The following is a 12,383-nucleotide window of genomic DNA, read 5'->3' as shown; positions in this document are numbered from 1 at the left end:
CACTACATCAATACAGTATTGACATTCATACATGCAGCCAGCGTCATTGCAGTACAGAAAAGGAAGATATCTTCCCAGATGCTTTGTATAGATTTGCATTCATATGTGTTCCACGTGTCCGTGATTGGTTTAGACCAACGGGTTGAACAGTTTTGCATGCAGTGGCTGATTCAATCGACAAGAATGTCTTTTAGATTTAATAGAGAGGGGACAAAGAAATCCTACAATACATTTTCATCAACAAGACATTGCCACCAGGCAATACAAAACAGCCAGCAGAGAATTGTACTTTGTCATTTGCCGTGCGTTGCTCCAGAGCATTTGCTATTTGTTGGCAATGATGAGAAATTGCCTTTATGATGCGCGCAAATGATGAACCGCAGTTTGAGTGAGTGGTTTTGAGAATTTCAATTCCGATGTGTGAAACCCTGCGTCTGTGCAATGTGACTGAAGGAAACAAAATCTGCCTCAACTCATCTCATTCGTCAACACCATTCCGTGCCATGACACACACTCCGCACACCATTTTAGTTAAACATACAACACACAGAGACTGATCTAATTAATTATAATATCCACAAAATTACCGCACAGAGCACAATTGTCAAGGTTATAGAACAAAGCAACATCACATATTGTGTTTGGTGCAGGTGTGTGTGCGTGTGTGCGCGTGTGTAGGAAGGTGTGAGCAATCTTTATCTCCTCGGATTTGACACAGAAACCTCATATGTAGCCAGGTCCTTTGAAGTTGAAGTTGCCTGTGTGTGCGTGTGTGTGTGTGTGTGTTAAGGGCAAGAAGCATGAGCGCCCTGTTTCTTTTTTGGGGCAGCCTTGCGGCAATGCCTGCCTGCACACTAGTACTGTGCCAGTGCTGTACTTGTGCTGTACATGTAGAAGGGGAAGAAGACATTGAAAGAAAGAGAAAGAAACACTCACACTCCTGTTGTTCCCTCTGTGGTAGAATCAACTGAAAAGAAGAAGGGAAAGAAAGAAAGAAATAAAGAAGGAAAGAAAGAAAGAAAGAAAGAAAGAAAGAAAGAAAGAAAGAAAGAAAGAAAGAAAGAAAGAAAGAAAGAAAGAAAGAAAGAAAGAAAGAAATTGGTGACCTTTAAGTGTGTTCCTGTAATGGTCTTTGTAGAGTGTTCTTCTGATTGTCTTCTGAGTGTGCTGTTGTGATTGTCTTCCAGTCCTGCAGGAGGTGGTGTTCAGAGAGGATTCGGAGAAGGCCCCCCGCAGCTGTTTTGGGGTTCAGGGCAGCTGTTTCCTGTCCCCCCTCTCTGAAGGTATCACTGCCCCAACACACACACACACACACAATATCCACTCCACTTTCACCCCACCCAGTGTGTGCGTGCATGTGTGTGCGCGTGTGTTCGTGTGTGCGTGCGTGCTTGCGTGGGTGTGTAGATGCATACTGTAACTAACTTCAAAACAAAATATCGCTGCCAAGTCTGTGCATGCCTAAATGTGTGCTTATGTTCATGTGTGGATAGGTATGTGTGTGTTTGTGTGTGTGGCTCAGTGTGTATTACAAGTGCATGCTACTCAGCCTTGCTTGATAGATGAACCAGAGCCAAAATGAACATGTTCTGTTCCAACAGTGTTTCAGTTAAAGTGGATTAAGTCATCTCCATATATTAAGGATACTCTTGATGTTCTCTTTATGCAGTATTTAAATGGGAAATTGGTTATGATGTTTGGGGAGTTAAGAGACTCACACACTGATGACGGTCCTGCAGGGCATTTTCGTTGGCACAGGTTCCGGATCTCCTTTGGGGAATGGAGCAGATGCTTAAGTGACTTTATCATCCTTTTTTGAGTCGAGTGCCACTGCCACAGAACATAATGTACAAAAATGTACAAATACTCTTTACTTCCCAACACATGCACCAACATTTTTTAAAATCAAAAATATATAATGAATGAGCTCCAATGGAAAATGAATCACATTACAAGCCCCTGAAATTACAAGTCTGGTACAGCTCTTGATGTCTCAGTATGGTGTTTGCAACTCAGTGTGTGTGTGTGTGTGTGTGTGTGTGTGTGTGTGTGTGTGTGTGTGTGTGTGTGTGTGTGTGTGTGTGTGTGTGTGTGTGTGTGTGTGTGTGTGTGTGTGTGTGTGTGTGTGTGTGTGTGTGTGTGTGTGCATGCCTGCGTGTGTGCGCTTGCGCACGCATATGCATGCGTGTGTAATGCAAGCCTCTTATATAAGTTTGAGACTAAAACTTAAGTCTTAACGACTTAAAGACTTAGGCCTGCTATGTCTGTAAAACATAATGTGTGTGTGTGTGTGTGCAAGTGTGCGTTTATATATGTGTTTGTCTTTCAGTTTGTGTGCGTGCATGTGTGCATGCGTGCAGGCCAGGCAGTGTGTGATTGATGGGCCATGAGAGGGGCCAGAGTGTTACATTGTTCTGCATTTCACTCACTCTCAACCCTCTGAAAGTTTGCAGCAGCAGAACGGCAACTTTTTGGCAAGAGCACCTGAGCTATGCCAGAGGTCTTAATTGTTTGTGGGAAGCTGGAGTGAGGAAGATGGAGGTGTGTGGGGAAGAAGAGAGAGAGAGAGAGAGAGAGAGAGAGAGAGAGAGAGAGAGAGAGAGAGAGAGAAATAGAACTAGTCAGATACCAGGCTGTGGTTTATGCATGATGTCAATGCAAACATACCTTGTGTTCTCACTTTTTCCCTTTCCCCTCTCTATTCTTCTCTTCCACCTTTCTCTGGCTCACTTTCTCCTCCTTTATTCTATGCATTCCTGTCACACCTTCTCTCTCATTCTTTATCTCTAACTTTTTTCACACCTGCCCTCCTGTCTCTTCGTCTCTCTGTTTGCCCCCCTCCCTCCCTCTCTCTCTCTCTCTCTCTCTCTCTCTCTCTCTCTCTCCAGCTCAGAGTCCGACTGCAGCTGATCCCCTTCAGCAGGCTTATGCAGGAGTTCAGCAGTATGCAGGTCTGTTCCCTGCTGTGTGTGTGTGTGTGTGTGTGTGTGTGTGTGTGTGTGTGTGTGTGTGTGTGTGTGTGTGTGTGTGTGTGTGTGTGTGTGTGTGTGTGTGTGTGTGTGTGTGTGTGTGTGTGCGTGCGTGCGTGCGTGCGTGCGTGCGTGCGTGCGTGCGTGCGTGTGTGGTGTGTGGTGTGAGGTTTTATGAGACAGATAATAATGAATGATTTAGTATTAGAAAAGAACGGAGAAGGGGTGAGATGGACAGGGGGTGGAGGGGGGGGGGGGACAAGGAAGAGAGGAACCAAAAGGGCAGTGGCAGGATGGAATAGCAGACAGACATTTTAAAACACCACAATCGCAAGACAACGAAGTTTGTGAGGCATTAAGACATGCATACAGAAAACAGAAAAAAAACAGAGCAAAAACAACAGACAGAGACAAAAATATTGGCAGTGAGATAAAGAAAATATACAGTAGATAGAAATGCTGTACAGTAACAGTGCAAACCATAAAAGAGAGACAGAGAAGACAGGGAGAGGGACACAGACAGAGAGAGAGAGAGAGAGAGAGAGAGAGAGAGAGAGAGAGAGAGAGAGAGAGAGAGAGAGAGAGGGACAGAGAGAGCAAACAAGAGATTGAGAGAGAATTGTGTAAAGATTGTGGTAGCAAGCGGTGCTGTTGACATGCTGTAGTCTGACAATGCATGTAATCAGCGGCAGCTCTCAGTGCTGGAGTCTGAAGACTAACACACACATCACACAGCAGTACAGCAGCACAACACTGCACAGCACAAAACAGCACAACACAACACAACACAACACAACACAACACAACACAGCACAGCACAGCACAGCACAGCACAGCACAGCACAGCACAACACAACACAACACAGCACAGCACAGCACAGCACAGCACAACACAGCACAACACAACACAACACAACACAACACAACACAACACAACACAACACAACACAACACAACACAGCACAGCACAGCACAACACAACAAAACACAGCACAGCACAGCACAACTGGCTGTGCACACAAGGTCAGTATGTGTACACTGTGTCTCCCAACACAACATACACAGATACAGATGGACCAAACAAATACACATACACACACACACACCCTAACACATACCATATCCATCAGCATGTCCAACACATGCATAAATGATAGACACAAATAGATCACACATGCACATCATGCAGACAGAGAGAGAGAGAGAGAGAGAGAGAGAGAGAGAGAGAGAGAGAGAGAGAGAGAGAGAGAGAGAGAGAGAGAGAGAGAGAGAGAGAGAGAGAGAGAGAGAGAGAAAGAGAGAGAAACAGACAGACAGATCCATCAGCATAGCCTACAAAGTAGCAGACTGTGAATAATAAAACTGCCACAATTTGTGGCCATCGCTGCAGAAATATATAACTCTGACCATGAACGTTACCATGAGTCAGAGTTGCTATAGTGATTGCCGCCTCCCATCCAATTCGCACGATGAGCCAAAAAGCACTGACAAGCACTGCACAGCTTTTGATGTGCAAATTCTGACAATTGTGATTAAATCTGTATTTTTTTTCCCCTGAAGAAAGCATTCTGCAGGATGCCCACGTATTATTGATCCAAAATGAATAGCATGAGCAATTACAGCCCACGCCATTGATTTTGTTTTCCCCGAGTAAAAAGGTTCTGCAAACAGAACATCAGTCAGTAAATCTGTCCCCTTATTGTGTGGAGGAGGTAATGGGGCTGTGCTGCTCACTATATGGACACACTCTTGGCCCGTCTCACAGACCAACACACTGCATTTTTACAGTGGTGTAGTCTACGTAGAACGCAGATATACGGAGTATACCCACTTCTAAATTTTAGGGGCTTCAGTATACCCACTTAAAATTGATTGATACATTATTTAGAATAGCATATATATGTACAGTATACCCACTTCCAAAAATGTTCAAATATACAGTATACCTAGTTCAAAAAAGTAGACTACACTCAACACTATTGGTTCAACACTATTCTCAGCATTTATGATACCACATATGATCCCATGCAATACAGTGTTTAACCCCTTAGCACAGAGCCTACTGTATGTCATAACCTTACTGTCACCAAAATTATAATGGTCATGTCTTAATCTGTTACTTAACCCGTTAAAACACGGCATTATACATTTTTTGTTACCAGAATGGCAATGAGCGAGTCGTAGTGTATTATATGTCATAGTAGAGTAGTACTGTGGTAATCAACCTTTCAATGACTGTTACACCGGTATGGTACGGTGTGCATTATGGGACTACGGCACTCGGTACTACTGTCGTAGCAATGTTGTTATGATGTAGCTGAGTATTTTCAGCAAATATGAATAGGCTCGTCTGCGACCCCATCTGCGCTAAGAGGCTATGTCAACCCTTTGAATAATGAATTAACACTGTGAAGTTTATTATACTTAGAAAGTTGAATTTTAGCACTTAAGAAAGTTGCATTAAGCACTATATAAAATGAAACCATATGCATATGCTCAGAATAGTGTTAAATTAATGCTGCAAATTATGCTGTGTATATGGACACACTCTCGGTAGGTTAGGTATGTAAAATGGTGTGTATACATTTAGTCTATATAGTACAATTGTCGTGCATATACTGTATATTGTATAGCATTAATGTTGGTACATAACTTACAGCACATTTCGCAGTTGCGGTGTGTGTGTGTGTGTGTGTGTGCGCGCGTGTTTGATCTGACCTCTGTGTGTGTGTGTGTGTGTGTGTGTGTGTGTGTGTGTGTGTGTGTGTGTGTGTGTGTGTGTGTGTGTGTGTGTGTGTGTGTGTGTGTGTGTGTGTGTGTGTTTCAGCAGCCTACCCAGCATACGGTCAGATCAGCCAAGCATTTCCCCAGCCTCCTCCCCTAATCCCACAGCAGCAGAGAGAAGGTGAGGCCCCAACACACACACATACACACACACACGCATACACACACACAAACATACACACACACATACGCACACGCACACACACACAATTTCAGTACAGAACAGTACACAGTACATTACAGGCAGCACACAGTATAGACAATCTCACACATTACAAATGGCTATCACCAACCAATTCACACCTTTTGATTTAAACGTTATCATACACACAAGTGCACTCATGTACACACACACACACACACTCCCACACTTACGTGCACATAAACATAACCTCACCACATACACACCTTCCAATGAACATGCCTTGTCTGTGGCAAGAATTCTACCTGATATCTGTGTGTGTGTGTGTGTGTGTGTGTGTGTGTGTGTGTGTGTGTGTGTGTGTGTGTGTGTGTGTGTGTGTGTGTGTGTGTGTGTGTGTGTGTGTGTGTGTGTGTGTGTGTTTGTAAATGAACCATAGTCTTGGCTTCAGTCATAGCCACTGTTTCAGGGCATCAAAATTAAATGTGGAATGCTATGATTCGGGGCTTGCGGTTTCATCAACTTATTTTTAATGACCTAAGGCCTAATGTCAATAATTAATGAATTTTCCAATCAATTTAAGATTTTATTGCGATGATATTTCTTGTGAGAGTACATTATTACTCATCCTTAGTGGATCTTGATGCTGCAGCCCTTGCTCATAACAACGGTATATGGTATAAGTTTACGTACTTACATTTCGAGTCTGTATTCCCCGAAGCTATACTGCCGAAATACAGCCACGGGCAATAATTAAGAGTTAATGTGGCAGTGTGGCTGCCTACGCTGTGCTTAAAAGCAAAACTTCAAGATTTCAAATAGACTACTTGGCTTGCCTTGCTTGAATTTATCAAAGAGAGTGAGGTAGTGTTGCTTTGTGTGCTTTTGGTCCAATAGAACTTTATTCTTCTACAACTTTAAAAGGGATATTTGGGACATGTGGAGGAGGCGAATGGTCGTTCTCTCATGGTTTGTGTGCTCTTCTTCTTTTACTCTTCTCCTTTTTTTCTGTTCAGCTTCCCCTTTATATTTCTCACAGACTCAAAGTCCCACACATGCTCACAAGAGCACAGCACACACACACGCACACACATTCACTTAGATTTTTACTTGTATTACATTCTGTATGTACTATAGCCTCTTGCCCTCCAGAAGGTAACTTATTTATTTTCCTCATTTGTGTGATGAATGCTTAGGATTAATGTTATATCCTGCAAATATTTGTCTAGCTCTACATATATAAGAGGAATGAATATCTTGTTGAACAATGGCTCTAGTATTTCTTAACGAGTATTATTTCATTTACCCTTACATACACGTATGCATGATTATGGTGTTTACTTATGCACAATTTAATTTCTTTTCCCCCCCTCGCATTCGACTGATAGCGTAATCCAAACAATAATTCATCACCGAACTCAGTAGGAACAGCAGGCTTTCAAAACTTTGCTCTCGTTTCTCTCCCTCTCAGGTCCAGTCATTAAAGTCAGTCAGACTCTGGTCTCGATCCTCTGCCACCATCTTAAACACATAGAATATATTGTGAGGCGGGCTGGAACCCTTAAATGTATTATTAAGAGGCTCATATTAAATGCACTATAAGGGAGGGAGTTCATAATTGAATGTGTTGCCCAGTCGTCTTAATACCTCGTGTCAGGCGGCACTTTGGCGGAGGCTTCCTCTCAGAGGCTGCTTCAGTAGTTGTCAGCACTTAGCGTAGCGTAGCCTCCCCATTGACACACTCCAGTGGCCGCAGCGCTAAAATGAAGCTAATGCTTTAGCTCTGCAGGGTGGGCACACACAGACACAAGCTCAACTTCATCAAGGGATCACTACCCACCCCCCCTGAACTGTCAAACACTTATAACACATAAAAAAACATAGTTCATAGTTATCATAAAATAAAAATTTGACTGCAGTTCTGAAGGATTAATGGTTTATGATTTGTTTAGTCAGTTATGTACAAACATGGTGTATGGCCTGTTTCTTCAGGTACATGTACATCCTGTGAATTGACATTAATTTGGATTAGGATTTTCAATATTTTTTCTCCCAACAAATGCATAATGTGAGTGAACATATTTATCACACATGCTATGTAAAAAGACATCAAACTTAAAAAGCTCTCTCTTCCTTATCTCTCTTTGTCTCTCTGTTTGTCTTTGTTCTTGTTTTTGTCCCCTCTTTTTCTCTGCCCCATATCCCCCTCCCTTCCCTGTCTCTCTTACCCTCTCTCCCCTGTTTCTCTCTCCCTCCCCTGTTTCTCCCTCCCTCCCTTGTCTCTCTCCCCCTCCCTCCCTCTCTCGGCAGGGCCAGAAGGCTGTAACCTGTTCATCTATCACCTGCCTCAGGAGTTTGGGGATGGCGAGCTTATGCAGATGTTCCTGCCTTTCGGTAATGTCATCTCCTCCAAAGTGTTTGTGGATCGCGCGACAAACCAAAGTAAATGCTTTGGTGGGTAAAAACGCTATAAGCCACTTAATAAACCAAACAAGCAAACAAACAATTCCAAAAGAAACTGTAACAGCTTCCTTCCCTCTGACTCTTAATCCATCACTGCTCTCTCTCACTAACGAATCCACTGACCCCATTTCCCCCTCCTTCCTCACTTCACTCCCAGCGCAGAGCAGAGCAGCCCAGACAGCCTCTCTGACTTGACTCGACTCGACTCACCTCGTCTCTTCTTGTCTCATGTCAGCCAGCCAGCCAGCTCAGACGAGCGCCGGCGTTCATTCTGTCAATTCAGGACCTGACAGGCCGCTTTAAAGGAGAAGGCTCTTTGCTTGGCTCCTTCCCCCCTACACACACACACAGAAAGAAACTATCACAGTTCTGGTTGAGAACCAAATAAGGCCTCTCTTTGTACTGCGCTTCTGTTTGGAAACCTTTGACCCCTTGCAGCAAGGAACGTTTAAAGAACTACATTGGCTGGGATTGAATCCCAAGTCAAGGAAATAGAATGTATCATTTTCATCCTAGAAACCCTTTTGTATGGAGTAATGGTACTACTACAAGACCACCTGAACAAGAGAGAGAGAGAGAGAGAGAGAGACTGAGATACTCAGCATGACGACAGGGATGAGCAAAGCTTGGAGTGACGGGCAGTAGTTCTCTGAGTGACATATTTGGGTCTAGTCTCCAGTCTCCACTGCATTAGGCCTGATCAGCAACCCTGAGGTGCTGCTTACAGGTGGACAGCAGGGCAACTCCAGCATTTTGCACTGATCAAGATGTCAGTAATTCACTATTCCATTTTGCCGCAACGTGCACTCTTGGAATAAATTTACATATTTGCAACAAATTTGCAGATGAAAATGTGATAAAAGCCATGTACTACGTCTTTAATGCTACACAACAACAGCAGTGTTGACACTAATGCCCTGACTGCTTGATATTTGAGGCATCCACCCCCTTAAAAGCACCCAGCAAGCAGCCGCATTGAAGTACGAGTGACCCAGGGGATGAACAAATTGCACATAAATATTCACAGCGATTATGCTGAATTACAATAGGCCTACATTTGTAGTGGCAGGAACGCAGTTGTTTCAGGATATTTTTTTCCGCATAATTCTTTTTTGTTGTCTTTCTTCTCTCTCTCCTAGTGATGTAAGCAAAGTTTACACTACACTGGCAGCACTGAGCCTTTTCACCTCCTTCATCGCTTACCGACTGACTTCTTTTTCAGGCCTTTTAAAACAAACATGTATTTTTCTCCCCTAGATGTTCCATCCGCAGCGGCACAAAGCCATTAACCAGAGATCAGGTGCAGGAAATCATCTCGCAGATTTCGTTAACAGACACTAATTGGCCATGAAATGAGATATGATGCCACCAAAGAAAAGTCTCATTCCAGGCAATTTCACAGCGAGCGAGGGAATTGTGTCCCAGCCCTCCCCAGGTTCAATACAAGCCTGTGTTGCGCAGGGTCCCAACCCAGGGACGGCAGCACGCTGCGAATTAGGAAATGACGTCTAGGAGCAGAGCGTGTCAGCATGGGGACAAGCTCCAGTCCTCTCCTCACTAGGCTACTCTATTCTCAGTGCCTTTTTGGATGTATTATTTGCTTTCAGGCACAGCTTTACACAATGCTAGAGAAGGTATAGGCAACTCCTACTGTAAAGATGTAGCGTATATTTGTTACCTAAACACATTTACGTACATGGGATGTCCTCATAGTTCCCATTTTGACTACTTGACCAGGTGTATTTCTCATGACAGGCAAAAGGCAAATAGAAATAGAAGGGATCCCTTCACTATAATTGACAATAACATTTGACAATAACCTTTGAACCACTTCTGAACACCAACTATGAATATTGATTGTGAAATATATTCCATTGAGAGGTATAAATATTTAGATATGAATACCGATATAGGCATGAGCTGTGACATTGCTTAAGTATTTGCAGCACGGCTGAAAGTAGTTTTGATTTCAATCTACAAGGCATTATTGTCTGGAAGAGACTTACATCTCTTGTCTGAGAGGAGAAAACATTTTAATACTGTAGACGTCCCATGACAAACATCTACATATTCCGTTGCAGACACAGAATTTCCATTCATTTATTACTTGTTATTGCGCTAGGCTTTAAAACACTGAAATGGGCTTTGCCGAAGCGCTGTGCTTGTCTGTTGCTGTGCTAAAGTAGGACAGCACTTGAACTTGGGTTGTATGCCTCTTGCATCAGATGACAGGATCAAGACAGCATTGATGAAAGCCCCTGTTCGCTTATCACTTTTACAGATGACTACCTCGAGTGTTTTTTGTGTTTTTCTGACTGTAACAATTTAACCCTATATACTGTGGTTGAAAACAACACATTTTTAAGATGCATTTCTTTCTATTTTGTATTCACAATTTGTATTCACATTTTTTTTAATTTACAGGAATAGTAATGCTTTTAAATTCACACTGACATTTAGCCCTAAGCTATTTCTTTTTGGCTGATGCTTTTCATCTACACAGATTCCCAACAGTCTAGAAACCAAACGTTGTTGAAGCTTGTCAGCGAAAAAAAAATCCCAAAAACTATGTGTGTGTTACCTGAGAGATGTGTAGTGTATAGTTCAATGGTATTCTGCGGTGCTGTTAGTGGATCCTGTGTGCTGTGTTAATGGTGGTGTAGTACTGCATGTTCAGTATTGTTGTGATGTTGTTATGATATTGTATTGCCTTTGCTGTTGCATACACTGTATCTCCTGTTATGTTGTTGACTGTGTGATGCCTAATGCTGCTTGTTTCACTAGATGTGTTCAGTGATGGATGTGGTGTTCCGTGTTAATCCCAAAGTAACTTGTGTTTGCTGCCCTCCTTTTTTCTCCTCTCCTCCCTTTCTTTTCCCCTGTCCATCATTCCTTGTGCCACCACCACCACTTTCACTTTTTGCACTCACTGTTTCCTTGCCCTAACCTACCACACCTTTTTTATTACTTTACATTCTCTTTATTCTACCTTTTATTTCTCTCTCATGTTTGTCTACCTTGTGCTAACCTCTTGTGCCTTCTTTGTCTCCATTCATCTCTCGCACTCTCCTTATCTTTCTTTCCGCCCACTACCCTCCCCTTCCCCTCCTCTGCCTTCCTCTCTCTTTCTCCCATTTCTCCATGGTTCCTTACACACGCGCAAACACACACACAGGCTTCGTCAGCTTCGATAATCCGGGCAGTGCCCAGGCTGCCATCCAGTCCATGAACGGCTTCCAGATTGGGATGAAGAGGTTGAAGGTTCAGTTGAAGAGGCCAAAGGATGCCAATCGCCCATATTAACCCCCCGCCCTCCCCTTTACCACCCCTCCACCCTGGGGGTGGGCCTCCACGCTGTGCACAGGGAACAACAGGTAAATCCCCACCGCCATTACCTAAATCTGCTGCTAAAGAGAGGAGTCTGTTCGCTGAGATGTACCGTAGGATAAGAGTAAATCCATTCCTTTTCGGCTGCCAGTGCAGAACAGAGCATTCGAGATCTCTTTACTCCAAACCATTGCTTGTTATCATGGGAAGGCGATGAGAGTTGTATTCAGATGGTTTATGGTTTGAGATAATTGTGAATTAATATGATGGGGATTTAAATCAGCTACATATATGGAAATTATTGCAGTTCAGTAAGTGTATATCATCTCTTACACACCTATACATTTTAATTGCCACTTTAGTCTAAAGTCCACAACAAGTAGCAATAGTTGTAGGTTTACAGTATTAGTTGGGTCATTTATAGAAGTTCCGTGACCGTGGAGAGGAAAGGTTCGTTTCTCACTGGATTTGTCATCTATAAAGGTTAAATAAAAAAATGAGCCGGGGTGCCCCTCACAAAAATGTGGGGAAATTTAGGTAGAGCCCTATATCCAAAATGACTGCTGCCAGCCAAGCTGGAAATGTACTTTTTCATTGTTTTGCCCACAGTGCTAAATAATACATGGTTTCTGAGACTATTTGGGTCAAGAAATTCACAAATGATGTAGATTGATTGATTTGACCTATTTTTGACCTTC

General features: G+C 43.1%; 1 protein-coding gene across 1 annotated transcript in view; it reads left to right on the top strand.

Moving 5' to 3' along the window:
* Positions 1-11,661, top strand: part of celf4 (CUGBP, Elav-like family member 4) — a 126,892-nt gene extending 115,231 nt beyond the window's left edge. Inside the window, exons 9-13 of the mRNA XM_063210950.1 lie at positions 1,188-1,283; positions 2,889-2,951; positions 5,800-5,874; positions 8,206-8,349; positions 11,534-11,661. Coding sequence (XP_063067020.1) covers positions 1,188-1,283; positions 2,889-2,951; positions 5,800-5,874; positions 8,206-8,349; positions 11,534-11,661 — 506 coding nt within the window. The remainder of the gene's footprint in view (positions 1-1,187; positions 1,284-2,888; positions 2,952-5,799; positions 5,875-8,205; positions 8,350-11,533) is intronic.
* The last annotated feature ends 722 nt before the right edge of the window (positions 11,662-12,383 follow it).

Source organism: Engraulis encrasicolus, chromosome 11 (assembly GCF_034702125.1).
Source record: "Engraulis encrasicolus isolate BLACKSEA-1 chromosome 11, IST_EnEncr_1.0, whole genome shotgun sequence".
NCBI lineage: Eukaryota > Metazoa > Chordata > Actinopteri > Clupeiformes > Engraulidae > Engraulis > Engraulis encrasicolus.
The sequence above is the reverse complement of the archived record's forward strand: the minus strand, read 5'-3'. Positions and strand labels throughout refer to the sequence as shown.